This window comes from Podarcis muralis, chromosome 3 (assembly GCF_964188315.1).
Source record: "Podarcis muralis chromosome 3, rPodMur119.hap1.1, whole genome shotgun sequence".
NCBI classification, from domain to species: Eukaryota; Metazoa; Chordata; class Lepidosauria; order Squamata; family Lacertidae; genus Podarcis; species Podarcis muralis.
Window position 1 is genome coordinate 108,142,414 of NC_135657.1, and position 25,536 is coordinate 108,167,949.

The 25,536-nt window shown below is 43.8% G+C and overlaps 1 protein-coding gene across 2 annotated transcripts in view; it reads right to left on the minus strand.

The window, feature by feature from the left end:
• Positions 1-25,536, minus strand: part of SNAP25 (synaptosome associated protein 25) — an 80,460-nt gene that overhangs the window by 10,967 nt on the left and 43,957 nt on the right. For both annotated transcript variants that reach the window (XM_028722226.2, XM_028722227.2), the window contains exons 2-4: positions 15,310-15,446; positions 13,632-13,673; positions 6,317-6,365 (exon numbers count right to left, since the gene is read on the minus strand). In XM_028722226.2, the coding sequence (XP_028578059.1) occupies positions 6,317-6,365; positions 13,632-13,673; positions 15,310-15,381 (163 nt within the window). In that variant the 5' untranslated portion in view covers positions 15,382-15,446. The remainder of the gene's footprint in view (positions 1-6,316; positions 6,366-13,631; positions 13,674-15,309; positions 15,447-25,536) is intronic.

Sequence of the window (25,536 nt, forward strand, 5' to 3'; positions counted from 1 at the left end):
ATGATGAACAAATACAATGGATAGAGAAACTGAATCGTGATGGGGCCATTTCAATGCATTAATTGCAAATGATGCATTGAAGCAAAGATGGAAGCAAACCTAGAGGCTGAAGAGTGATCCCCTTTGCTAATATGGTAAAGCACACACACATTCACATACAATGAAAATAAAAAATAAAATGAGATCTAGTCATTTGAACAAAATGTAAACGTGGAGGTGCTACCAAATACCTCAGTATCCAGAAACATAATACTATACATCCAGATACTAAGACATCAATGGCATCCAAGAGAAAGAAAGAAATGGGGTTATTACCTTGTATGTATGTACATTAATTACAAAAAAACTCCAACACAATTTAAATGGTGGCCATGGAAAATATCTACAGTACTTCCACTTATGAATTTGATGGTGGTTGAAAATGTAATTGGTTTGATTTGAGAGTTGGTGGGAAAGTAGACAGTTAACAATGGTATTAAGAATGGATATGAGGAGTTGAGTTAAGATCCATGTCTAGATACAAACTTTTTCAAAGACTGAGGCTCTTCAGATCTGATTATTTGGCCGTGGTCCATCTCTAAAGAAGAGAAGACCATGGGTCTTATTCCTCTGTCCGTGACATTGTTATACTTCAGGAGTAACCCCACTGCAGTAGGAGGAACTACAAGAATCGGCAGACCTAGTTTGATGCCCAGAGAAGCGATGAGAGGACTTCTATATGCTCCAAAGTAGCTTCAGAGCAGATGGACTACGTAAGGATACAAACTGTTGCATTTTCCTGTTTTTGACTAGCATAATTCCCTATTCCTGCTGCTTACCTCACTTTGCCATGACTTCCAGGACATGATTAGGCCAATGTAATTCCTTTTACTTCAATGGAGTTACACCTGTTTTTTCATCATAACAGTTTAACATAACTATCCGGCCCATCACAGTGGGTTCACATGCAAACAATAAATGACTTTCATGAACACCTACAGCCTGGTGCTTACTTAGGGTAGCACAAATTGCACCCCCCCCCCATTTTCTCAAGTGGGAGACAGTGGTTCCATGCCACTATTATATCTATAGAAGCAAAAATAACCCAGCCCAATGTAATGATACGTGCTGAGATTGCAGAAGCAACCATGCAGCACAATTTAAGCATGGGTAGAGTTGCCACCTTACTGACAATAGGTGGTATTCAACTGTTTCACTCAAAGTAGACCTATTGAAATAAACGGCCCTAACTTGGTCATGGTCATGAATCTCAATGGGTCTACTGAGTAAAACTTGGTCAGACACCACCCTCTTAGTCAATTGTTTCAACACCAGTGTAGACCAAATCACTTTACTGGCCCGTCCCAAGTTGGTTCTCCTTAAGAGATCAATCTGATTCAGAGCCCAGCTTTCAAACATAGTGTGATGGCCAGTTATAGGAAAGAAACATTTTAATCCAAGGAGGAAAAATCATAGCAGCTACTCAGGGAAAAGAAATGAAATATTAGAATCCTGAAGCAAGTTCTATTCTCATTTTCTGCATTGGAACGAAAATATAGATGCATGTTTCGACAGATTAGTAGAAGAAAAGAAGAAATCGATTCACAAACAACAAATACAATGCTGGTTCCTGAAGTTAAAGAGAAGAGAGAGAGAAAAGAATGGTTTGCATACTGTTTCGGAAAGCATTAATTGGATAGATTTGCATCAATAGCCTTACGGAACCAAATTCCTCCCTCATTCCTAAGCAAGATTGAACATAGGGTCTTATGCATGCAGAGTACCTGCTGGTCTAGACTACATAAACTAGGACAGGGGTAGCCCATGCAGTGATCCCCAGATGTTCTGGATAACAACTGCCATCACTCCTGATCATTGGCCGTACTGGCTGGGGTTGATGGGAGTGGTACTCTGCAGGGCACCATGGTGTCTACTGCTGGAACTAGGATGCACAGCTCATATTAGCCCCAAACCACATAGCCAGTTGTTAGTGATTATGGGAGTTTGAGTCCAACAGCTTCTGGAGGCCTTAACTATCCACGGAACAGAGGAAGACATGAGAACATAAAGAGAAAATTCAATCCATGTTCATAGCGGAGGAAATCAAGGCCCTTGAGCTTTTACAAGGTCTTCCTCTGTACAATGAGCACTGGTAGACTGGTTTGGGAGACAGGGGACAATTGTACTTTGTGAATCCTATACTGTCATACCTTGGATCTCAAATGCCTTGGCTCACAAACAAATCGGCTCCTGAACGATCGACACCCAGAAGTGAGTGTTCTGGTTTTTGAATGTTCTTTTAGAAGCCCAACGTCCGATGGGGCTTCGATGGCTTCTGATTGGCTGCAGGAGCTTCCTGCAGCCAATCAGAAGCCACGCTTTAGTTTCTGAACGTTTTGGAAGTCGAATGGTCTTCCATAATGGATTCTGTTTTCGACTTCCAAGGTATGACTGTAATAAGAATTTTGTTGTAATTGTGCTGTTTACCTTTTTTTTTTTTTTTTTGCCAATAGCGTAATTGGAACAGATTGCAATTGTTTTACTGACGATTTGTCAATCGTTCTATATGATTTACATTGCCTTTCCGATGCTCTGTTCTGTTACAGTTATTGCTTGCTTGCAAGCCGCTTTGCGATTCACATGAATGAAAAGCAGCATAGAAACATAATGAGTAAAATCAAATTGAAGTTTCAGGGTCCTGGTTTGAGAGCTTGTTGTGGAATGGATGAGATAGCAAGAGAGGAAGAGTCAGGTACATCAGGGCAGAGTTTGCTTGCCACGAGGGCAGCTTTACATTGCTCTGCCTGTGCAAATCTTCCAGGAAGCCAGCTTAGTTAGCCGCAGGAGGATGACCTCAGTGTAGGGCAATGTTCAGGTGGCTTTGGAGTAGAAGCAGCAGCTGCCTGTTTCTATTTCAAGACTTGAGCAGCCGGCTAAGGGACAATTGCCAGGAGTAGAGAGAATGCGCAGGAAGAATGCCTGATGCAACAGACAATTAATTTTGCCGCACAGAAAGGTGCAGTGGCTCATGCATGCCTGGAAACCAGGCTCTCCCGCATGACTTCCATATCCTTAATCACTTGCTGCATGCACACTTTAACATTATTCAATTATGAAGACTCAGCTCTCTGTACATGCTCAGAGGCCTTTTGTTGTTTACTTTGCATGTTGTGGGGATGAGCCTAGGACTGAAAGTGTGTCCCAGAATTCGGCAAAACCAAGACCTGCTGCAAATTAAGACCTAGTAAACTCCAATTAACCCAAAGGGCTTGGACTTAATCCAGTTTTGACCCCTAATATATCTCAATGTAACACAGCCACAGTGACTGAATTATATGTTTCTGGAATGGGAACCTATGGCTGCAGTACCGAACACACTTTTTACGGGGTAAAATCTATTGATTAGTGGGACTTACTTCTGAGTAAATGTGTTTAGGACAGCACTGCATATTGTGCTCTCTCTAGCACAGCTACACTAGTGGCCAAAATTGTGGAAACCTTTTGGGAAAAGTGTATTTCCGAGGTTTGATGGCTCATAACACCTGATTGGCTCTCTAAACACTCATGCTCATTGGCTACATTCACATGAAGGAAAGCTACTGCATATCAACCTAAGCAAGCTGTGCTTCTTTTTCTGGTTATTTGGCTATAACTTTTGATAGAATACAGATAATTGAACAAACTTTGTTGCATTACATTCTTCATTAAATTATCTTTCCATTGATATATAATTTTATGCTATTACTCTAAAAGAAAATGGTGTTAAGAGCCATCAAACCAAAGAATTACACTTTTCCCAAAAGGTTTCCACAATTTTGGCCACTAGTGTAGTCTTATCATTTTGGGCTTGGTTTTACTAACCATTGATAGGAAACCAAAGCATATAGAACTGAAACTAGATTTTTTTTTCACCTGGAGGAGAATTAGATACATGGGACATGCCAAAACGTCTCACGAAAACACACCCTTTAAATGTGCTTAATAACCCTTCTGATGGCGGATCGTGTCCTCCACCATGGAGGGCACGTGTTGTGGTGAGACCACCTAAACTGCCTCCCTGTTGTGGGGCGGGACCATTTGGATAGCCACAACACCCCATTGGTTGCCCCTCAGTTGCTGGGGCAGAAATTTGGCCTGTTGGGTCGTCTATTGGCTACCGAGGGCTGTCCTGCCCTATATTTAGGGCTGTCCTTTGGCTTTGCTATGCCTGTCTAGGGGTCATCTGTTTTGGAGCAGGGGACCGGTAGGAATTTTGCCATTTGGCTGATTGGCTGTTGCCATTTGGTTTTTGCCTACTGTGTAGCAAGTGGTCACAACTTTGTAAGGTTGGCAGTTAGGCATTGGTTCAATGTTTTGTGGAGGGGAAGTGGTTGGCTGTGCCTGCCCCTCCATCACGGCTGCTAGGCAATTCTGCTAAAGGAATCCAGAGGCTCTCCTTGCTTTTGTCCGAACCCTGTCCAGGGGCTAGGGCCACACCAGAGCCCCTGGAAGCATCTGGGGTGAGCTGTGAGATGGAAGTCAGCTTCTTACTCCCCTTTCTCTTACTGACAGTCCTGTTCCTGCCACTGTGCAGGTTCATGTAGTCTGCAACCAATGCCTAAGCAACCACTCACATGCTGTAATCAATAAAGCTGTGGCCAAAATTAATGCCAAAAACCTTAAACTAAAATCTGTGTCTACTGTGTCTTTATTTTGGGGGTGGTTTGGGGAGTCTTCACACGCAACTGAATTTCTCAAGATATCAGCAAGAAGAAGAAGAAGAAGAAGAGTTTGGATTTGATATCCCGCCTTTCACTCCCCTTCAGGAGTCTCAAAGCGGCTAACATTCTCCTTTCCCTTCCTCCCCCACAACAAACACTCTGTGAGGTGAGTGGGGCTGAGAGACTTCAAAGAAGTATGACTGGCCCAAGGTCACCCAGCAGCTGCATGTGGAGGAGCGGAGACGCGAACCCGGTTACCCAGATTACGTGACTACCGCTCTTAACCACTACACCACACTGGCAAGAGAACCAAGAGGCTTCATGGAGGTGCTTTGTGATTTGCCATGTGGGCTACACACTCAGCACGTCACGTCACTGCACTGATGACCTCAAAGACACTTGCTTTCTATACCAGAAACAAACCCTTGTTCTCCTATATAGCGCTTTCACTGAAGTTGACTCAGGAGGCTTCTGTCTTGCAAATCACTCGCAACATCAAAGTAAACAGGTGCCTTAAGAAAACCGGGCAGGGAAAAGGGGTATGGCACACAAAGGAATGTGATACTCTTTGTCATCTGCACGTTCCAATGATCCATATCAGAATCCTCTATATAACACCTAACAATCCTAAGTAACTTCTGCTGTCAGGGTCATCTGGGAAAAGATCACATGGCAAGGTTAACAAACGGTTTCATTAATCGGATCATCTGCCGAGGCATACATTGCTAAGGCACAAATGACAGGAGGGGTCCCTGAAAACAGCAGAGACACAGCTGCTCCAGCTGCACACAATAGGCAAATCACATTTTCCCCAAGTCACATTTATCCAACCTGCAAACGCTTTTAAAATTTTTTGGTTAAATAACATTGAAATTGGTGCGGTGATCACTTTCAAAATCTTGTCACCTGCCTCTGCAATATGGTTGCATGCTCTCTATATCCAGCTTTGCCCTTTAGGTCTCAATGCTCAATAGGAATTGAGCATTGAGATTACTTCTTAAATCCAGAGTTTAGAGAATTTGATCCCCCAAGCAACTTGTACGTAGGAGTGAAACAGAGCTTCCATCAGTCAAACTGATTATGAACTACTAAGCACCCTTGCCTCAATTTAACTACTCTGGAAAGAGCTCTAGTGAACCAACAGCAAGGTGGATGTTCAATGTTGTCCATGTTCCAAGTGTGCAAAGGCTTATGTTTGTTGACATCGAAGATGATGGGGCAATCTCAGGTTGCGCAGAATTCTGTAGGCGCACTGCGGACTTGTAGAGCTTTGGCTTACAGATCCTTTGTGTAGATAGGCATGGGCAAAATTGAAAGGCCACAGTCTTCGAAGCACACACTCTAAAAAGCAGTGGGGTTATTTTGGAAACGTTGGGTTCAGGAATTCCTGTTGATTCCGATGGGTGCTGGGAAAAGACTTTTTCAACTTTCTGTCACTGGTAACCAGGTTCGTACATGCATGCGTTACTGATACCTTTAAAAGATATCTACAGTTAATCATTCACTTCATTGAAAAGATGCTTTTGACTTCTAATCTTTGTTGGAAGCTGCCCAGAGTGGCTGGGGTAACCCAGTCAGATGGGCGGGGCACAAATAAAATAATAATAATAATTATTATGTAAATGATCTGAACTTACCTCCTTGCTCATCCAACATAACCAAGGTCCTGATACCAGCATCTTTGCTCTACATTCCAGTAAGAATAAGAGGATGAAACGAAGAGACAGAGATAGAGAAAGAAAGAAATTAGTGGGAGAACAAGCAGCCCTAGATCTGGAAAAAATTAGAAGCTCAAAGATCAACAGTGAAAAGGGAATGGCAAGGGATATGGGAATCAATAGGAACCCATCACATGAGAGATGATGAAGCTGTCAGTTGGTTTCATTTAGTTTCTCATTTTTCCAGCCTTAAATTTACTTCTCCACATTTCCACATTTGCTTGCAATGTTTGTAAAAAAGAAGTCACCAGCATTTTAGTGAAAATTTATCCCAATATACAGATTTTAAAATGCAATTTTGCCTAATATAGACCTTTTTTCTTCAATATTTCTATTTTCCCTAATATAATGCCTTTCCGCATGCTATTGTCACTAATATATGCATTTTAATGAACATTTTACCTTGGCATATGCATATTTGAACACATTGCTCTGCTGGAGAACTCCATTACAAAATTCAGAAAAATGTGATTTTTGAGGGATTGCTGTGCTTCAGTTTGCATCTTGTTTTGGGGGAATGTGAATCAGGTAGGTTCACTTAGTTTAAATGCTAAGTGAATCTAATTCCTCAGTCGCATCCTTTAACACTATGTAATGCATGGAAGATTCTCTACTGCATTAGTATTCATTGCAATACTTGACAGTTTGAGAAGGAGCAAAAGGAAAAGCGAGGCTCGTCTTAAAAAAACTGGATGTGTGAACCAAATTTTTGGGCTGGGGAGAAACAGTGGTTTAAAGTTTGTGAAATGGACCCCATGATTCAAGGTGAAATGGTCCATTTCCCCACTTGGTTTTTTCAATTTCCCCCCACTCATTCTTCAGCATGTTTGTCTGGGAATAATTTCCATTGAACTCAGTTATTCTGACTTCTGATTACACATACATACATACATACATACATACATACATACATACATAGGTGTAATTTGTTAACCTCCAGTGCCTCCCTAGCCCCCAAGCAGCATTTTTAAACCTTGGGGTCTGCTTTTGAATAAATCACCTTTAGCTTTATTGCAAGACATTGTTAAAAAAGAAGGAAAGAAACAGGGGAGTTTCCCCTGGTAGCTCAGCTTTTAAAAATAAGAGCTGCATGGAATAGCTCTGTGTGATATTAGATTTTTAACAAGCCACTGCCCTTTGTCTAGAGTGCACCTCTCCAATCAAATGAGCTGTTGGTGGAACGATTCACCCATTCTTTCAAAGGTTGTCTTTTTCTGTAGGTGCCATCAGTGGCGGAGCTTCATGCTCCAGCACTGGGATGCGGGGGTGGAGAGCAGGCGGGGGCAAGGATGCCGCATGTCCTGGGGGCGTGGAACACATCCTGGGGGCATGGCATGTCACCTGTAGGGGCGTGGTGCCCAGCATGGGCGGGGGAGGGCAGCTGCGATGGCACCCCACCGGGATTGCACTACCGGGGGCAGTGTGCTCCCCCTGCACTCCTCTACCTCTGCCAGTGGCTGCCATAATAATAATAACAATAGTAGTAGTAATAATAATAATAATAATAATAATAATAATTTATTATTGCGGTCCAGTTCAGAGTGGCTGCCATATTTTATGGCGGTAGCTACTCTGAACTTCCCAAAATTCACAATGCACCCCAGGACAGAAAACAAAATGGCGGCAGCTCTGATCCTCTTCCTTCCCCCCAAAATCCTGACACCCTTGAAATGCAATGGAAACAGAACTGCTAATGCCAAGGTGAGCAAAACAGCTAAGAAATGGTTTATATCAAATACGTGCAACCCTTGGACTAATAATATTTGTGACCTAGGCCTCATTTGGACAATATTCTCCTCTAGTCTCTCCTACAAATGATGGGGGAATAAGATCACATCTTCTCCCTTCTCCTACAGGGCATGACTATCCGGTAGGGTGTTCATGTGAGGCAGGGATGGAGAACTTCAGAATGTGGCCTTCAAGGGTTCTTTGTCTGGTTCTGCTCCAGGCCACACCCAGTCTACCTAGACCACACCCCTCATTGGCACTGCTTTCCACCCTGGGTGTTTTGGCCTGGCTGCAATGTATTATTAAATTTCGGCAGTGCCTTTTGCTTGAAGGACAGAGAGTTGTGATGCATAAGCACACTCACCAAGTTAGCTTTCATTAATTGCTCCACCATTCCCCCCCTCTGCCACCTACCACTGACATGAGGCCTTGCTTCATGTTTTTAATATTCTGTTGGGAGATGCCCAGAGTGGCTGGGGAAACTCAGCCAGATGGGCAGGGTATTATTATTATTATTATTATTATTATTATTATTATTATTATTATTATTATTATTACTATTGCTTCTGTATGCATATGTGGCTAGTCACTAAGGGTAAATATGCTAAAAAAAGTTAAAGGACCCTGGACAGTTAAGTCCAGTAAAATTTCCATTGAACTCAATTAGTCTGACCTGTCGGAGCACAGAATCAAATCTTTGATTACTCATAACTCGTGCAATGATGCTATTGTTGAGGTGGGCAGCAATTTTGTCATGGAGCCAGTGGGTGATATTCTACCGGTAAAAAAAGGTAAAGGACCCCTGGATGGTTAAGTCCAGTCAAAGGCAACCATGGGGTTGCTGCGCTCATCTCGCTTTCAGGCCGAGGGAGCCGGTGTTTGTCCACAGACAGCTTTCTGGGTCATGTGGCCAGCATGACTGAACCGCTTCTGGTGCAGCAGGACACTGTGATGGAAACCAGAGTGCACGGAAATGCTGTTTACTTTCCCACCTCAGCGGTACCTATTTATCTACTTGCACTGGTGTGATTTTGAACTGCTAGCTTGGCAGAAGCTGGGACAGAACAACAGGAGCTCACCCCATCGAGCGGATTCGAACCGCCGACCTTCCGATCGGCAAGCCCAAGAGGCTCAGTGGTTTAGACCACAGTGCCACTCGTGTCACGATAAGGGTAAATAAATACAATATTAAAAAACCAGAAATCAAGATTAAGGTGAAAGAAGGCAGAGGCAGGAATGTGGACAAGACAAAGAATAGTCTGCTTGAGTGAGAACCGGAAACAGAATCTGAACCTTGGTTAGTGAATACCACACATAGTTTGATGGAAAATGGCCTTCACAAATACCCATGCTGAGTCAAACAGGGATAGGGAGTGGAGGATTTCGCTGAACAGTCTCTTTTGAGGGAGGCAGAATTTCCCCCAAAGTGGAGAGGCTGGGGGGACAGGGGAGCTCTTGGAAAATTTATGAGAAGATTCTCTCTCTGAGATGTTATGGTTTCAGTTTGGTGGGTCAAAAGTTGTCTAAGCAAAGAGAAAGGCTTGAATCCTAAGAAGCAAAGTGGCAGCACCTACTGTAGGTTCTGGCAAGGTCTTGCACGTTCTCAGTGAAATCAGTGTTGATGGTGGCACTGCTTCTCTGCCACCGGTGGAGGAAGGGGGACAGTGGGGCACCCACAGGGGTACCACCTTGGGAGCTTCGGCCGCCCAAGGCAGCTACTTCCCTCTGCCTCATGGGTGGGCCAGCCCTGCTAAGAAGAGCTCATGGAAGGGGGATGGTAGAAGAGGACTTGTCCATCCCTTGTTCCCACCTGCTCATGGAAATGAAAAGCCTCTCCTGGGGGTCAGGAGACCCTCCTGAACAGGATGGGCTGTGCAGCAAGAGATTGTGTGTGAGAAACACTCCAAACACTTGTATGTCAGCATCTCCCATAAGCACTCCTTAGGATCGAAAGGGAACATATCATGTCTGCTGGAGGAAGAGAGCACACAATCTAAAAGCAGGCAATTAAATACATTTCATTTCATTTACTCTGGGGTAGCAACCTTGTTTTGATTGAGGTAGGAGAGACATTAAACTACTAGGACAGCCTGACATTGCCAACAGTTAGAAGACACTAAAAGGATGAGTCAGTTGCCTAAGGACACAGGAATGGTTGCAGAACCATTTCTTAGGCATGAGTTACAATTTATTTTCTCAGTCCTGTGCCTCCCAGCTGTACAAGGAACTCCTTATTTACCATTTGTGTGTGTTGACACCATCCTGTAGCCCAGCCTTAACCACCTAAGTGCTCTCCACATGGTTTGGACTACTACGTTTTGGAGTTGTAGTTCAAAAGATCTGGAGAGGACCAGGTTAAAGGCTGGCGTAGCCCAATGGCCCATTAAAATATGGAAAGGTACAGTGGTGTCTCGCAAGACGAAAAGAATCCGTTCCGGGATTCTCTTTGTCTAGGGGGTTTTTCGTCTTGCGAAGCAACCCTATTAGCGGCTAAGCGGATTAGCGCTATTAGCGGTTTAGCGGCTTAGCGGCTATTAAAGGATTAGCGGCTAAGCTGCTAAAAGGCTATTAGCGGCTTAGCGGCTTAGAAAAAGGGGGGGAAAGCGGGGGGGACGGACGCAAGACTAGCAAGACGTTTCGTCTTGCGAAGCAAGCCCATAGGGAAAATCGTCTTGCGAAGCAACTCAGAAATGGAAAACCCTTTCATCTAGCGGGTTTTCCGTCTTGCGAGGCATTCGTCTTGCGGGGCACCACTGTAATCACTTGGAAGGCAAACCATCTCCCCCAAGAAGCCACCAAGCTCCTGCTCATTTCTTGACTTCTGCAAAAAAGGGAGCCCCTTTTCACAGAACCTTCCCCCTATCATAAAGGAACCTTTTCATTTCCATTGGGGCATGTGAACATGGGGCAAATCTTTGCCATAATGTGTGCATTTGTGTGTGTGTTTCAAGGGAGTCATGACTTCAGAGGAAAAGGTGATGTGCAGCATTAATTAGGCATATAGGAAGATTTCTTACACTAATAATAATAATAATAATAATAATAATAATAATAATAATTATTATTTTTATTTATACCCCGCCCTCCCCAGGCAAGGCCAGGCTCAGGGCAGCTAACAAGCAATAATAAAAACAAGTTGAATGGATACAACTTAAAAACAAGATTAAAATGCAACATTAAAATATTGAAACATTAAAATATTAAAATGCAGCCTCATCACAGGAGGAGAAAAGAAAAAGAAAAAGGGGGAGGGAATCAAATTGGCTCCAAGCCAAAGGCCAGGCGGAACAACTTTGTCTTACAGGCCCTGCGGAAAGAAATCAGATCCTGCAGGGCCCTGGTCTCATGAGGCAGAGCGTTCCGCCAGGCCGGAGCCAGTGTTGAAAAGGCCCTGGCTCTGGTTGAAGCTAATCTAAAGTCTGAAGCTAATCAGACTAGTGACTCAATCAAGCTCAGTATTGTCTACACCGAATGGAAGTGGCTCTCCATGGTTTCAGGCAGGGAATACTAACAACCCCACCTAGAGGCACCAGGGTTCAAAACAGGCATCTTCTGCATGCAATGATGATGCATGCAGACTCCTGAGCTACGGCCCTCCCAGTGGCCAATGAGCTTACTCTCTTAAGTAAATGTGCTCAGGTCTGCAGCTTTATGCTAGGACAGTGCTGATCTTTGGGAGAAGATTTCATACATGCTTTCCCTACCCTCCCAATCGTTATCACTGCAAAAATGAAAAATAGAACAGCACAAAAATTAAACCCATCCCTAACACCAGTAGTTCATGACATTTCCCTCGATAGCTGTTCTTTTCTGAAAGCAGCATGCTTAAATGCCAAGCTGATTTATCATGAGAACTGGCCTTTTCCTTCATGTTTTTGTCCTCCAGACTTGGCCCAGAGGTCAAATGTTTCAATAGGAAAGGATGTCTGCTCCAGATTTGGTGACACCCACCTATATGTGAAACTTGCCTTCTTCCCCTTTGCAAAAGGCCTTCATTCTGCCCTAGTGCCCTGTTATAAATTTGCTGCACAATCACAGCCAAGACATCACCATCAACTGGGGAGAGGCTCAGCACTAGAGCAAATAGCTGACACTCAGCCAGTATCTGGGCTCAGTCAATGGCATCTCCAGTAAGAAAGATCAGAAAGCAGCTGATGGGCATGATCCTCGTCTGAGAGCTGCTGGTGGGCAGAGTAGCTCAGGGGTCCTGAACCTTTTGGGCTCCATGCAGGCCAGGGTCTAGTCTTGACAGGGGGCAGGAATGCCCACCTTGTCGCCAAGCAATTAGGAGTTTGGAAGTCCCAAAATCAGGACTTCAAAACACCATGCCCAGCCCAGGCACGGTATGTGACCACCAAATCCAGCTCTACTGCCTAGAGCAGCAGTGCTGGGTGATGAGCAGTAGTGCTGGAGCCTATTTTATGCACAAGTGCACTTGCAGGTTTGGGTTGCGTTTACTCTGGACAGCATTGCATTTGAAAGGGAGGGTGCAATGAGAGCTACCACCTCCATCCAGAAGTGACAGAAGAGCTCTGAATTCATGACTCACCACAGAGAAAGCCAACTTTGATACCTGTCAATCTGATGGATTCATACTGATGTCAAATTGAAAGTTGTTGGCTCTATCCATCTTAACAGGACAGCAGTAACACAACATTCCTGGTATTATGCATTCTTCTGCCACACCACCAAAAAGTAGCTGCAGGAAGCTTTCCGTTGTGTGGCATTGCCCTTCATGTTACCAGAAAACTATGTGCCTATGAGTATAACGATCTCTGGCAGGCAAGCAGTCTGATAAGCAGCAATGACTCTCCGTCAGTTTTATGTATGTTTATTTACAAGATAAATATCCAGAGCACAGCCCCTGCCTGCTTGCATTAACAGTAGTTGATCAGTCTGAATCATCGTCCCTCCTCCAACAAGAAGGACGCCAAAATCCCGCCTTTCTTCTCCTTCCCTTCTGTTCTCTGAGCTTCTCCAGTCTCCTAGTATGGGGACTGAACGGCTGGCCTGCCTCCTCCCCACTCCCAGAAGACACAGCATCAGACACTGGCTTATCTGCTGGCTGCCTGGCAATGCTCTGGCCACCTTCTAACTCTTCCGCTCCTTGTGAGATAACATCTTCCCTGGGAAGGAGGGGAGCTGGGCTGCCCTTTCTAGACTGACAGCCAGCTCTCATCTGCAGAGTTGGCCTCTTGCTCGCTTAGCTCAGTTTCTGAGGCTGACTCTTCTGCTGCGCTCTGGCTGGCCACATTGGAGAGGGCACCACCGCCTGGCTTAATGTATGCTAGATGAGCATGTGCATTCACCCAAAACTGTAGAAGTGCTTTGAAAGAAAAACAAACCACTGTGTTTAGAGAGGTCATTCCATAGATGGGACAATCTCCAGGAGGCAATGAGTGTGACCTTCGCCATCATTTGCATCATGGGCTTTGAGATGGGTCAACTCCTGCAAACCATTCAGCATTCCTGAGAAAACACTGAAGTTAAGCCATGGATTCCTTACCTCTTCAACAAGCTGCAGCATACGCCGAGTGCTTTCGAGTGACTGAGAAGGAAATGGGGGGGGGGGACAGAGGAAGAGAGTTAGAATTGCTAAACCGTTTCAGCTCAGAAACATGCAGAGCATAAGTACGTCAAATAAAAAAAAAAGATGACATCTGTCTTATTTTAATTTATTTACATGGTTATCTTCCCCCTCTCACTTTATCTTCCCAACAACACTGTGACATAGGCTGGGCTAAGAGATAGTGATTGGCCCACAACCAGCCAGTGAGCTTCGTGAAGCAGGGGTTTGAATCTGGGTCCCTCTACTCCTAGTCTAACACTATACCACTCTAACTCTTCTGGTTGTTTTCCAACTATACTACAACAGACTATGGCTGCTTCAGGTTGGGTGTGTGTGAAAAGGACAAGGTTCTTGCCCAGGTTCTAAGTAGAGGAAGTCATGAGAACCTTACAACCAAAAATTTGCAGGTTAGATGGGAGAAGCATTTTCTTTGTGATAGCAGCATATCATGGACTAAATCCCACAAGGAGCAATACATGTGTGGTTGCTTATTTAGACAAGTTATGCCACCTTTCCCCCACCCAAAATACTGCTCAAAGAGGCTGCCCAAAGAAGCTTGTTAGATCTGTACCTAGCTTGTTTGTTGGTTGTAAAGCCTAGAACAGAGAAGAGGAACCTGTAGTTCTCCAGATGTTGGTGGACTACTATTCCCACCATCCCTGGCCACTGGCTATACTGGTTGGGGTTGATGGGAACTGAAGTCCAACAACTTCTAGAGGGCCACAGGTTCTTCTTTGCTTGCCGAGGTGCATCAATGAAAGGCACAGAAAAATGACTCAATTTGCACTTTCTGGTATGTTTTAAACAAAGACACTTTAAAAATTAAATCACCAGAGGCGCTCTTCCTTCCTACATGAAGACTTCACAAAGTCAACAGCAGAATCTGGGAGAGGCCTTGTCGTTGGACAATATTTCGACCCCTCTGGAATTACTCTTCTGCATTCTTTGCTTCCTTCATGAGAAGGGTCACAGCTGATTAGTAGAGCACCTGGTTTTTCACACAGAAGGCCCCAGGTTCAAACTTTTGCCTCTCTAGTGGGTGGGGAAGTCATGGCCCTCAGCCAGCATAGCCAACGGCCAGCGGCGGAGGAAGCCACTCAGGCACCTAGGGCGGCATGCCAAGGGGTGGGGCGAGCTGCCCCTAGGGGCACGGCGCACCACGGGGCCTCTGGAGTCTGCTTGCCTTCTCCTACTCAGCCGCCCTACAGCTGGGGGGGGGGGAGGCAGTGGGCGGACCGTTTGGGCAGCACGGAGCCTGCATGCGCCCAAGCCACAGCATCTCTCCCAGGAGAGATGCATGGCTCGGGCGCACTGCAGGCCCCATGGTGAGTGCCGCCTGGCATTTTGTCACCCCCTCAGTGGTGACACCTGGGGCGGTCCGCACCCACCACACACCCCTTCCTCCACCCCTGCCAACTGCTAGGGATGGTGGAAGGTGTAGCAGGAGCTTTCTCACTTCTGAGTTCAGAACATCAAAATGACGGAGCTGAGAAAGCAGGAACCAACAGAAAAAGTCTACATTTCTCTGGGTGAGGATCTTAGCCTGCAGGCAACAGGCTGCATGAGGAGGCTGTGGTTTTTTCCCTGCTTATCATTCCAGCCACATTTCCCTCACCTCATCGGTCATCTGGTCAGCACGCTGCTGCATTTCTTCCAACTCATTGCGCATGTCAGCGTCTTCGGCCATTTCGGCTGTGGGTGTGTGGGCTGGCCCTCTGCGTCAAGCAAATTTCCTTGGCTCTGCCAGCAAGCCTAGAACACAAGAAAGAAAGAAAGAAAGAAAGAAAGAAAGAAAGAAAGAAAGAAAGAAGAAAGAAAGAAAGAAAGAAAGAAAGAAAGAAAGAAAGAAAGAAAGAAAGAAAGAAATTCAGTGAAGCGAAATCAAACAGGTTTCACTCTGGACATTTGCGTGCTATGATGATCATTTTGAAAAGCAACATCAGATTAGTGACCTCACACAAACAATTCTCTTCTGGATTATATCTGTGCGTCAGTGCCAGGTATTTTCAAAGAACCCTCTTAGATTACTGCTCTCACCGTCAAATCATTTAACTGTGCCAGGCAATTCTCATGAGCTAGAGAACAGTCATAGATTGTTCCCAAGGTGATGTTGTTCTATTTCTGGGGTATTAGTCACTCTCTTCAATAGGAACCCAAATGTTTGCTTCCTTGGTACAATCACGAAGAAGAACTGATTCATTTCTGTTTTCTAAAGACACCAAGTCAGCCTCCGTGGAGCTGCTAATCCGATGCAAAGTGACTGCATGGAAAGATCTCACAAACAACATTTTACCTCAGATGGTCAGAACTTTATTCAAAGTTGGTGACAGAATTAAAACAGCAATTTCTAAGGATCAGAATGTACCACAAAGCCCCAGCTGTTCCCCAAGCTTCAAAACTTGAGTAGAAATGGTTGGACTGTGGGTTGGGTCTTTGTCCTGCATGAAAGTTGTCTTCACTGAAAGAAGAAATATGGGGACATGGCCTTCTCTGTTACCCCCTATGCCCTCAGGAAAGGATAAAGCAATGGAGCATGATAACTTATTAAGTAATAATACTAATACTAATTTATACCCCACCCATCTGACTGAGTTTCCCCAGTCTACTTCCAGTCCATGTCAGTCGCACATTATAAAGTCTGTTCCACACACCCCATTCCATGTTATTGTGCAGATTTTTAGAAACTCTCAAATCCATGTGAAAATGTGTATTGAAAAAGGAGGCATGGAACAGGTCCATTCACATTGGAATACAAGCTGAACTTGAGCATCCTTGAGCATCATTGCCATGCTTACAAAGCTGGTTTCCATAATGCCATAATGCTTTCTGATCATGAATGTTGTACAGCACAAAATGATCCCCACTGAGGAAGAGCTTCTGAGGAAAAGCAGCAAGGACACCCTTCTTTTTTCTATGACACACCATGGGAGGTCCCATAAATTCCTAACGGTGAAATTTCACTATTGGCAAAACTGATGAAGCACACCTGTTGTCAGGGACCGTGCTGAGGAGGGCTGCACGGATGAGGAATGGTGGGAGTCTCCCTCTCCCCCTGCTCCTGATCAGGATCTTGAATCTTCCCAGGGACAGTGGGACAATATAGATTTGGAACAGTGGTTTGCAAAGGGACATAGTTCAGAAGACAGAAATTGGGAAGAACTGGGCGGTGAACAGCTAGGAGAAGAAGAACTGGGGCAGAGAGAGTTAACAGACGCACTTTCGCTGGAAAGCATCCATCCGCTCAGCCCAAGGTCAAGGAAAGCAGATAAGGTGGCAGCACAGAAAGCACAGTGGTTGCGAGATCAGGTTGCCAGACGTAGAAGTGATGTGGGTGACTAGGGAGGAAGTGGGTGGAACCCTTAATTGGGAGCACCTTCATCCCTCGGAATGGATTCTTTGTTCTCTCGCTGTGATCATTAAAATGTCTAACTGGTAAGAGACTCCTTTATCTTTGTTCTACTTATCTACTGCCGAGGGGGGGCGGAGAGAAGCTGAGTCCCTGAACAGACACCTGTCTTCTATAAGGACTGAAGACCATCAGTCATAATTTACAGCGGTTAAGGCTGACCCAGCTTTCAGAGAGCATCTAAACTACTTTGTTGTTGTTGTTTAGTGGTTTAGACATGTCCGACTCTTCGTGACCCCATGGACCAGAGCACGCCAGGCACTCCTGTCTCCCACTGCCTCCCGCAGTTTGGTCAAACACATGCTGGTAGCTTCAAGAACACTATCCAACCATCTCATCCTCTGTCATTCCCTTCTCCTTGTGCCCTCAATCTTTCCCTACTTTAGTTGATAGGATGAACTTGGCATCAGGGAACTCCTCCGAAACCTGTGCCCCTCGACAGTGAGAGGATTTCAGTTTATGAAATCGCTTTTCCTCGATGACGCATCACCACTGTGGGAGAAAGGACTCTTCTCACTGAGATGTAACTGTTAATTAAATCTGAACAAGAGGCAATTGCCTGGATGTTGACATAACCGCTATCTCGCAGACATGACAAACCAAACAAACCTTAAATAAGCCATCAAGCGTTATATCGGAGACTCAGATTGTCAAAACTGTATTCCACATGAATGTATTTTCAGTGTCTCCTCCACTTCAGAAATACAGTGGTACCTCAGGTTAAGAACTTAATTCGTTCCGGAGCTCCGTTCTTAACCTGAAACTGTTCTTAACCTGAAGCACCACTTTACTTAATGGGGCCTCCCGCTGCTGCTGCACCTCCGCCACGCAATTTCTGTTCTCATCCTGAAGCAAAGTTCTTAACCCGAGGTACAGTATTTTTTGCTCTATAAGACTCACTTCTTCCCTCCTAAAAAGTAAGGGGAAATGTGTGTGTGCGTCTTATGGAGCGAATGCAGGCTGCACAGCTATCCCAGAAGCCAGAACAGCGAGAGGGATTGCTGCTTTCGCTGCGTAGTGATCCCTCTTGCTGTTCTGGCTTCTGGGATTCAGATTTTTTTTTTTCTTGTTTTCCTCCTCCAAAAACTAGGTGCGTCTTATGGTCTGGTGCGTTTTATAGAACGAAAAATATGGTGCTATTTCTGGGTTATTGGAGTCTGTAACCTGAAGCATCTGTTAACCCAAGGTACCACTGTCGTTGTGCAGCAATCTGGCTGTCAACAGGAAGATTGACTTGGAAGTGAGGGGTAGATAGAGATTGGGGGAGCATCTTGGGCACCCACCAGAATATGAAGAGGAAAAACAACCAGGAATGGCAATGAAGAGGGACTAGACGTGCAGATGGGTGGAGCAAAAAAATGACAGACACAGAAGTGGCCAGAGACAGAGATGGCACACATGGCATTTATGTGGAGGAATAGCAGTTGTGGCTCCTGATTATTTATTTTTAAAATTTATAAATCACCCTTCATCCAGAAATGGATTTCAGGGTGGTAAACATGGGCATTTCAGGTAAAAATAAAAATAATTTATTATTTTAGCCAGCCCACCCGGCTGGGTTTCCCCAGCCACTCTGGGTGGTTCCCAACCGATTAAAAACAGAATAAAACATCAAATATTAAAAACTTCCCTAAACAGAGCTGCCTTCAGATGTCTTCTAAAAGTCAGATAGTTGTTCATTTCCTTGACATCTGATGGGAGAGCTTTCCACAGGGTGGGCGTTACTACAAAGAAGGCCCTCTGCCTGGTTCCCTGTAACCTCACTTCTCACAATGAGGGAACCACCAGAAGGCCCTTGGCACTGGATCTCAGTGTCCCGGCTGAACGATGGGGGTGGAGACACTCCTTCAGGTATACTGCACCAAGGTCGTTTAGGGCTTTAAAGGTCAGCACCAACACTTTGAATCGTGCTCAGAAATGTACTGGGAGCCAATGTAGGTCTCTCAGGACTGGTGTTATATGGTCTCAGCAGCCACTCCCAGTCACCAGTCTAGCTGCCACATTCTGGATTAATTGTAGTTTCTGGGTCACCTTCAAAGGTAGCCCCACATAGCAGTAGTCCAAGCAGGAGATAACCAGAGCATGCACCACTTTGGCGACACAGTCTGCTGGCAGGTAGGGTACTCAGCCTGCATACCAGATGGAGCTGGAAGACAGCTGCCCTGTACAAAGAATTGACCTGCGCCCCCATAGACAACTGTGAGTCCAAAATGACTCCCAGGGTGCACACCTGGTCCTTCAGGGGCACAGATACCCCATTCAGGACCAGGGAGATTGCAAATACATATGTGGCCACAATAAAATTGAAAGGAATAAAGCCATTCAGGCAGCTATAAAGTAGGTTGCAGGAGATGGGACAATAAGATTTCGTAATATTCTATGAGAACTTCTTTCTATGCTACTTTTGCAAGACAGGGCAAAATACAAGGACTACAGCCCAGGGCTGTGCATCTCCTCTTCGCAGTAAGCTGATATATTTTTTCACGCATTAAGATTCACTTTCTGCAGACCAATATCTTTCAAAAGTTACAGCAACTACTGTAAGCTGCCTCTTGGTGACTTATTGAACAGCAATTTATTTATTTAGCTGAAAGTTTTATCCCAGCCTTCTAAATGTCAGAAGAAGAGTTTGGGTTTGATATCCCGCTTTATCACTACCCAAAGGAGTCTCAAATCGGCTAACATTCTCCTTTCCCTTCCTCCCCCACAACAAACACTCTGTGAGGTGAGTGGGGCTGAGAGACTTCAAAGAAGTGTGACTGACCCAAGGTCACCCAGCAGCTGCATGTGGAGGAGCGGAGACGCGAACCCAGTTCCCCAGATTACGAGACTACCGCTCTTAACCACTACACCACACTGGCACCACACAAAACACACTCAAGGTGGCTTGCGACAACATAAAGTGCTTTTGTAACATAGTATAAAGCAAAAAAAAAAGAGGGGGGGATGCAGTAGTTTAAAGAAATAATAAAAACACAGTCTCATAAAATGAAAGCTTTCTAGAATAAATAGGGCTTCAGTAACCAGAGAAAAATGTGTGGGGGACCTGCACTTCCCAGAGCAAAGTATTTCATTCTTGCATGGGGCAACCACTGAGAAGGCCCTGCCTATTTTCCACCCAGCTGTGCCTTGGTGAGACACAGAGAAAGGCCTGTTCTTTGGATCTTAGGGGAGCAGGCAGGATGGTATGGGATGAGGTGATCTTTAAAGGATCCTGCACCTAAGCCATTTAGGTCTTCTTGCGGTAAGGATGGGTCTGTGCGGGGAGAAATCAGCTCAGCTCACATTTTAATGAGAAGCGACCTAATTTTAACTCACTGAAAAACCGTGAAAACTGAATTACAGCTATCCTTTCACATTTGCACTTCTCCACATTTTTGCCGTGCGGTGCTCCAGATAAAGAAATGTGCAGAAAATGCATACATTCATGAAAATATACAAAAATATTATCATCTGTTTACCAAATTTATGCAGCATTTCAGAGCATGATGCCATCAAAGCAGTGCACAAGATGCAAAGAGAATAGAACACAAACACACAGGGTCCTAAAAGAGTAGAATCATTTCAAAAAACTAAAAATGAATTATGTTAGGGAAGTTCGTTGGCCAAAATGTGTATGTTAAAAGATGCATATGAAAAGGTGTCCATTAGTAGAGATTGTTGACAGCTTTGCACGAGGACTTTAAAAAATGCAAATTGATGCAGAAATGTAGCGAATTTAAGATCGGAAAAAAGAGAAACTGAAATTCTCTTTCCCTTTTTGGTTGGGATGCTATGTCACAGCTTATATGGTCTTGAATCTGTGCAAGATGTTATAAGAAAAACTGCTGCCTTTCCTTTAAGGGGTATTCCAGAGCCCGTATAGAGTCCTTACGTGGGTTCCCTATAGGTAGGAGAAAATAACAGAGGCCAACCAGAGTATATTGAGAAGCAAAGCGGCTAGTAAGCCTGATTTTTATTAAAGGAAATAAACTGTTGCAACAGAGTCCCCACTCACCACACACAGGAGGGAGGAGAACACGGAACAATGGTGTGTGAGCCCCTATATAGACTTTTGAAATTGCCCCCTCTGTAGCCCAAGACCACCCCCTCCAAAACATACATACATCACAAAAGGAGGAGGTCTACAGCGGAAATTTGAGTGTTGCTCCTCTCCTGTCTGCCAGGATACCTCATAATGCCTTACTTGGTTGCATTTTCTGGATAGCCTGGCCATTCCTTTGAGATGGTAAATACAGTGGTACTTTGGTTTTCAAACGCCTTGGTACTCAAATGCCTTGGTTCCCAAACACCGAAAACGCAGAAGTAAGTGTTCTGGTTTTCAAACATTTTTCTGAAGCCGAACATCTGATGCAGCTGTCGGCTATTGTTTCCGAGGCTCCTGCACCAATCAGAAGCTGCACCTTGGTTTTCAAACATTTTGGAAGTCAAACGGACTTCTGGAGCGGATTAAGTTTGAGAACCAAGGCACCACTGTATTTGGCGCTTTTGTTTTTGCTATTTATTTTGCGTTTTTGTTTTTGAGGCTTTTTCGGTTCTTTTGGTTTTGTGACTGTGTGGAACCCAGTTCAGCTACTGATTGATTGATTGTGTGACCGCGGAAATGGATAAAAGCCCCCCATCCAAACAATGACTATCATCAGTGCATGTAAGAAAAACAATTAATTTTAATTTTTATCATATACAATACTGTCTTATTTATTTTATAGTACAGTACATTGATTATTGCTTTATTTTTTGTTAGTCTTGTTAGTGAAATTCATGTTCAATTGCTGTTTTAGGGGTTGTTTTTAAAAGTCTGGAACGGATTAATCTGTTTTGCATTACTTTCTATGGGAAAGCGCACCTTGGTTTTGGATCACTTTGGTTTTGGAATGGACTTCTGGAACGGATTAAGTTGGAGAACCAAGGTACCACTGTGCTTTAGTTCCTGAATTTCTTATGCATATTGATAGTTTGATCAGTTTCTCAGCTTAACAGATATTTACCCGACTGTATTTGAAAAGGGAGGTGTAAGCCCCTACAGTCCAAAGACAATTGGAAAGCTTTTCCCATTTCCTTCCTCCTTGCAGAGAAATATTTGAGGTCAATTTGGGAGAGTCAAAATGGCTTCAGGATTGTTCTCCTGTACTATTTTAGACACGTGGTTTATATGCTTGTGTATGTGTGTTTGCCTTGTACGTTTATGCAGTGCTTTTTTTCTGGGGGTACGCAGGAGTATGCATACCCCTAAACATTTTGTTAATCGTTGTACTTTTGTCCATTTACTGTATTTATTTTCCCCAATTTGAACTATAAAGTGGTGATTTTCTTGAGTCAAAATGAGAGTACTCCTAAACATTTTTTTATAAAAAAGCAGTGCATTTATGAACATTTATTTTATATTTGAGATTCTTATAACAGTTGTTGTTGTTGTTTAGTCGTTTAGTCGTGTCCGACTCTTTGTGACCCCATGAACCAGAGCACGCCAGGCACTCCTCTCTTCCACTGCCTCCCACAGTTTGGTCAAACTCATGCTGGTAGCTTCGAGAACACTATCCAACCATCTTGTCCTCTGTCGTCCCCTTCTCCTTCTGCCCTCCATCTTTCCCAACATCAGGGTCTTTTCCAGGGAGTCTTCTCTTCTCATGAGGTGGCCAAAGTATTGGAGCCTCGGCTTCAGGATCTGTCCTTCCAGTGAGCACTCAAGGCTGATTTCCTTCAGAATGGATAGGTTTGTTCTTGCAGTCCATGGGACTCTCAAGAGTCTCCTCCAGCACCATAATTCAAAACCATCAATTCTTTGGCGATCAGCCTTCTTTATGGTCCAGCTTTCACTTCCATACATCACTACTGGGAAAACCATAGCTTTTACTATACGGACCTTTGTTGGCAAGGTGATGTCTCTACTTTTTAAGATGCTGTCTTATAACAGAGGTTTTCCTTATTCCTAGAAGTGTAGCTTCCGATGAGCTGTACCACCCACATCCAGCTCCTCAGGGGTCAGAACAGCAGACGTGTTTTGTAATATGTGGATTGCTCTGACAAGGTCATCCGTGTTTGTAAAGCACCGCAAATGATTTCTTTAAGAAAAGGGGATTGTATACCAGTATTTAGTCATAATTAACGATGCCCCACAGGAGGCCTGGCTCATCTTTATTTATAGAAACAGCAGAGCAATTCAACAAGGTTACTCATTTGCAAAAAGTATGTTGCACAGAAGAATAATTCCAGATTTCCAGCTACGGACCCCGCAGAATCTGCACAATTTACTACTAATTGATATCTTTGCAATAAATTGTCTTAATTGCGTGCAATTAACGTTACAGCTGTACTGTGGTGCATAGGCTAGAGGAGGGAGAGACAAAAAATATCTCAGGTAATGATTCTGAATCTGTTTGATGCTCAGAGACTCAGACAACCACTCATTGTAGCAGCTAGAAAAATAGTTTCTCGTAGCGTTAAGCCAAAAATGGGGGAAGGATGGTGACAGCATCTTTCAAGATCATTTCATCATCCATGAATTAAGCCCCCAGGTTTGGGGTATTTTTAAAGACTCCTTTGTGGAGGGGTGTGAAATTGTAATGGAAATGGTTTATTGAATATTTACAGAAAAATTGTAAACAGATAAGAACATTGGCAGGAATGGGGAAAATTTATAACTTATCTTAAAGACCATTGTAAACAGTTAAAATCATAAGTAGGATATCACTTGTAGTTTAAGGTTCAATTCTGGACATAATGGGAGATGTAAATATTTGCGTTATCATAAAAGATGCAGGAGGAAATGATTGATAATAGGACCCAGAAAATGTTCAAACAAACATTTGTAAAACAAAAAATGAAAAACCAGAAACTTTCCATCTAGGTATTTTGTCCACAGAGATCCCAGGTGATAAGCAAAGGATATTTTAATACGCAATAACAGCAGTAAGAATGTTGGTTGCCAGAGATTGGAAGGGAGAGAAAACCCCATCGAATGAGGAAAGGCAGATAAAAATGTTTGAGTATTTGGAACTTGCAAAAATGACAGAAATAATCAGGAATCAAACAACCCAAAAGTTTACAAAGGGGTGGGAATGTTATAGAGGGTATTTAAAAAAAAACATTGTTCCCAACTAAAATCTTTATTTGCCTAGACTAATTTTCGCAAATTGCATGAGTGATAAATATTGTATTGGATATAACATAGACGATGGTTACGGTGATAAAGGACGCAGTCAGCACCAACACTTTGAATTGTGCTCAGAAACGTACTGGGAGCCAATGTAAGTCTTTCAATGTGGTCTTGGCGGCTGCTCCCAGTCACCAGTCTAGCTGCTGCATTCTGGATTAGTTGTAATTTCACCAGATCTGCCACCAGGGCTAATTAATAGTTTAGCTAAGAGTGATTTGAAGTTTGTTTAGTCAAAATTTGTCACTACTTTTCTGCTGAAGAAACAGAAGTTCATTTTCCACTGGGAAATGATATACAGTAATACCTCCACTAACATCCGCCTTGTCTAGCATCCATTCTGGCGAACGTCCGCGGCAAACCCGGAAGTACCGGAATGGGTAACTTCCAGGTTTGCCACTCACGCATGCGCAGAAGCACTAAATCGCGCTTCGCGCATGTGCAAAAGTGCTAACCGCTCCGTGTGCGTTTGCAGACACGACACTTTGCCCTGTGTCTTTTTCAGCTAGCGGCCGGGGATCCGGAACAGATCCCGGTCGCAAAACAAGGTACGAATGTACAATGAAATGAAAAGGATGTTTAAAATAACCTTTGTAAAACAAACAAACACCAGAAGCTTTTATTTTAGGAATTATAGGGACAGAACTACCTAAACTGTATAGAAACTTATTCATGTATGCGACTACTGTGGCAAGAATGTTACTTGCCCCAAAACAAAAAGACGTCGCAGCAAAGGAAGAATGGATCCAAAAACCTATGGAATATGCAGAAATGGCGAAACTTACCGGAAGAATAAGAAGATAACAAACTTTTTATAAAAGAATGGAAATGGTTTATTGAATATTTACAGATAAATTGTAAACAGATAAGAACATTGGCAGGATTATTGTAGTAACCTGCAGTTTCATAAGAGTATATATTTAAAGAAGATGAATAAATGAGCAAATTAAGTTAATTTGGATCTGCAGAGGATATTAAGAATAAATTTAAGGAACCGCAGAAAGAGGGGGAAGAAAGTCAAGTTTTGAAATGTCAAAATGATTGTAAAACTAGTGAAATGTATAAACTTGAAAAGTATAATTTATTTATTTTTTAAAAAGAAACATACGTTCAAGTGGGTGCGAAACTCATTTGCAAGTGATGTTGCCAAGTTGTCTTTGACTGCACGAGAAGAACAACCCATTGTCATGCGATACATAGGATCCTCAAGGATAGATTTTTGGAAGAGAGGTTACCTGAATTCTGGCTTCATGTTACTAAATTACTGAGTTTCCACTGACCTT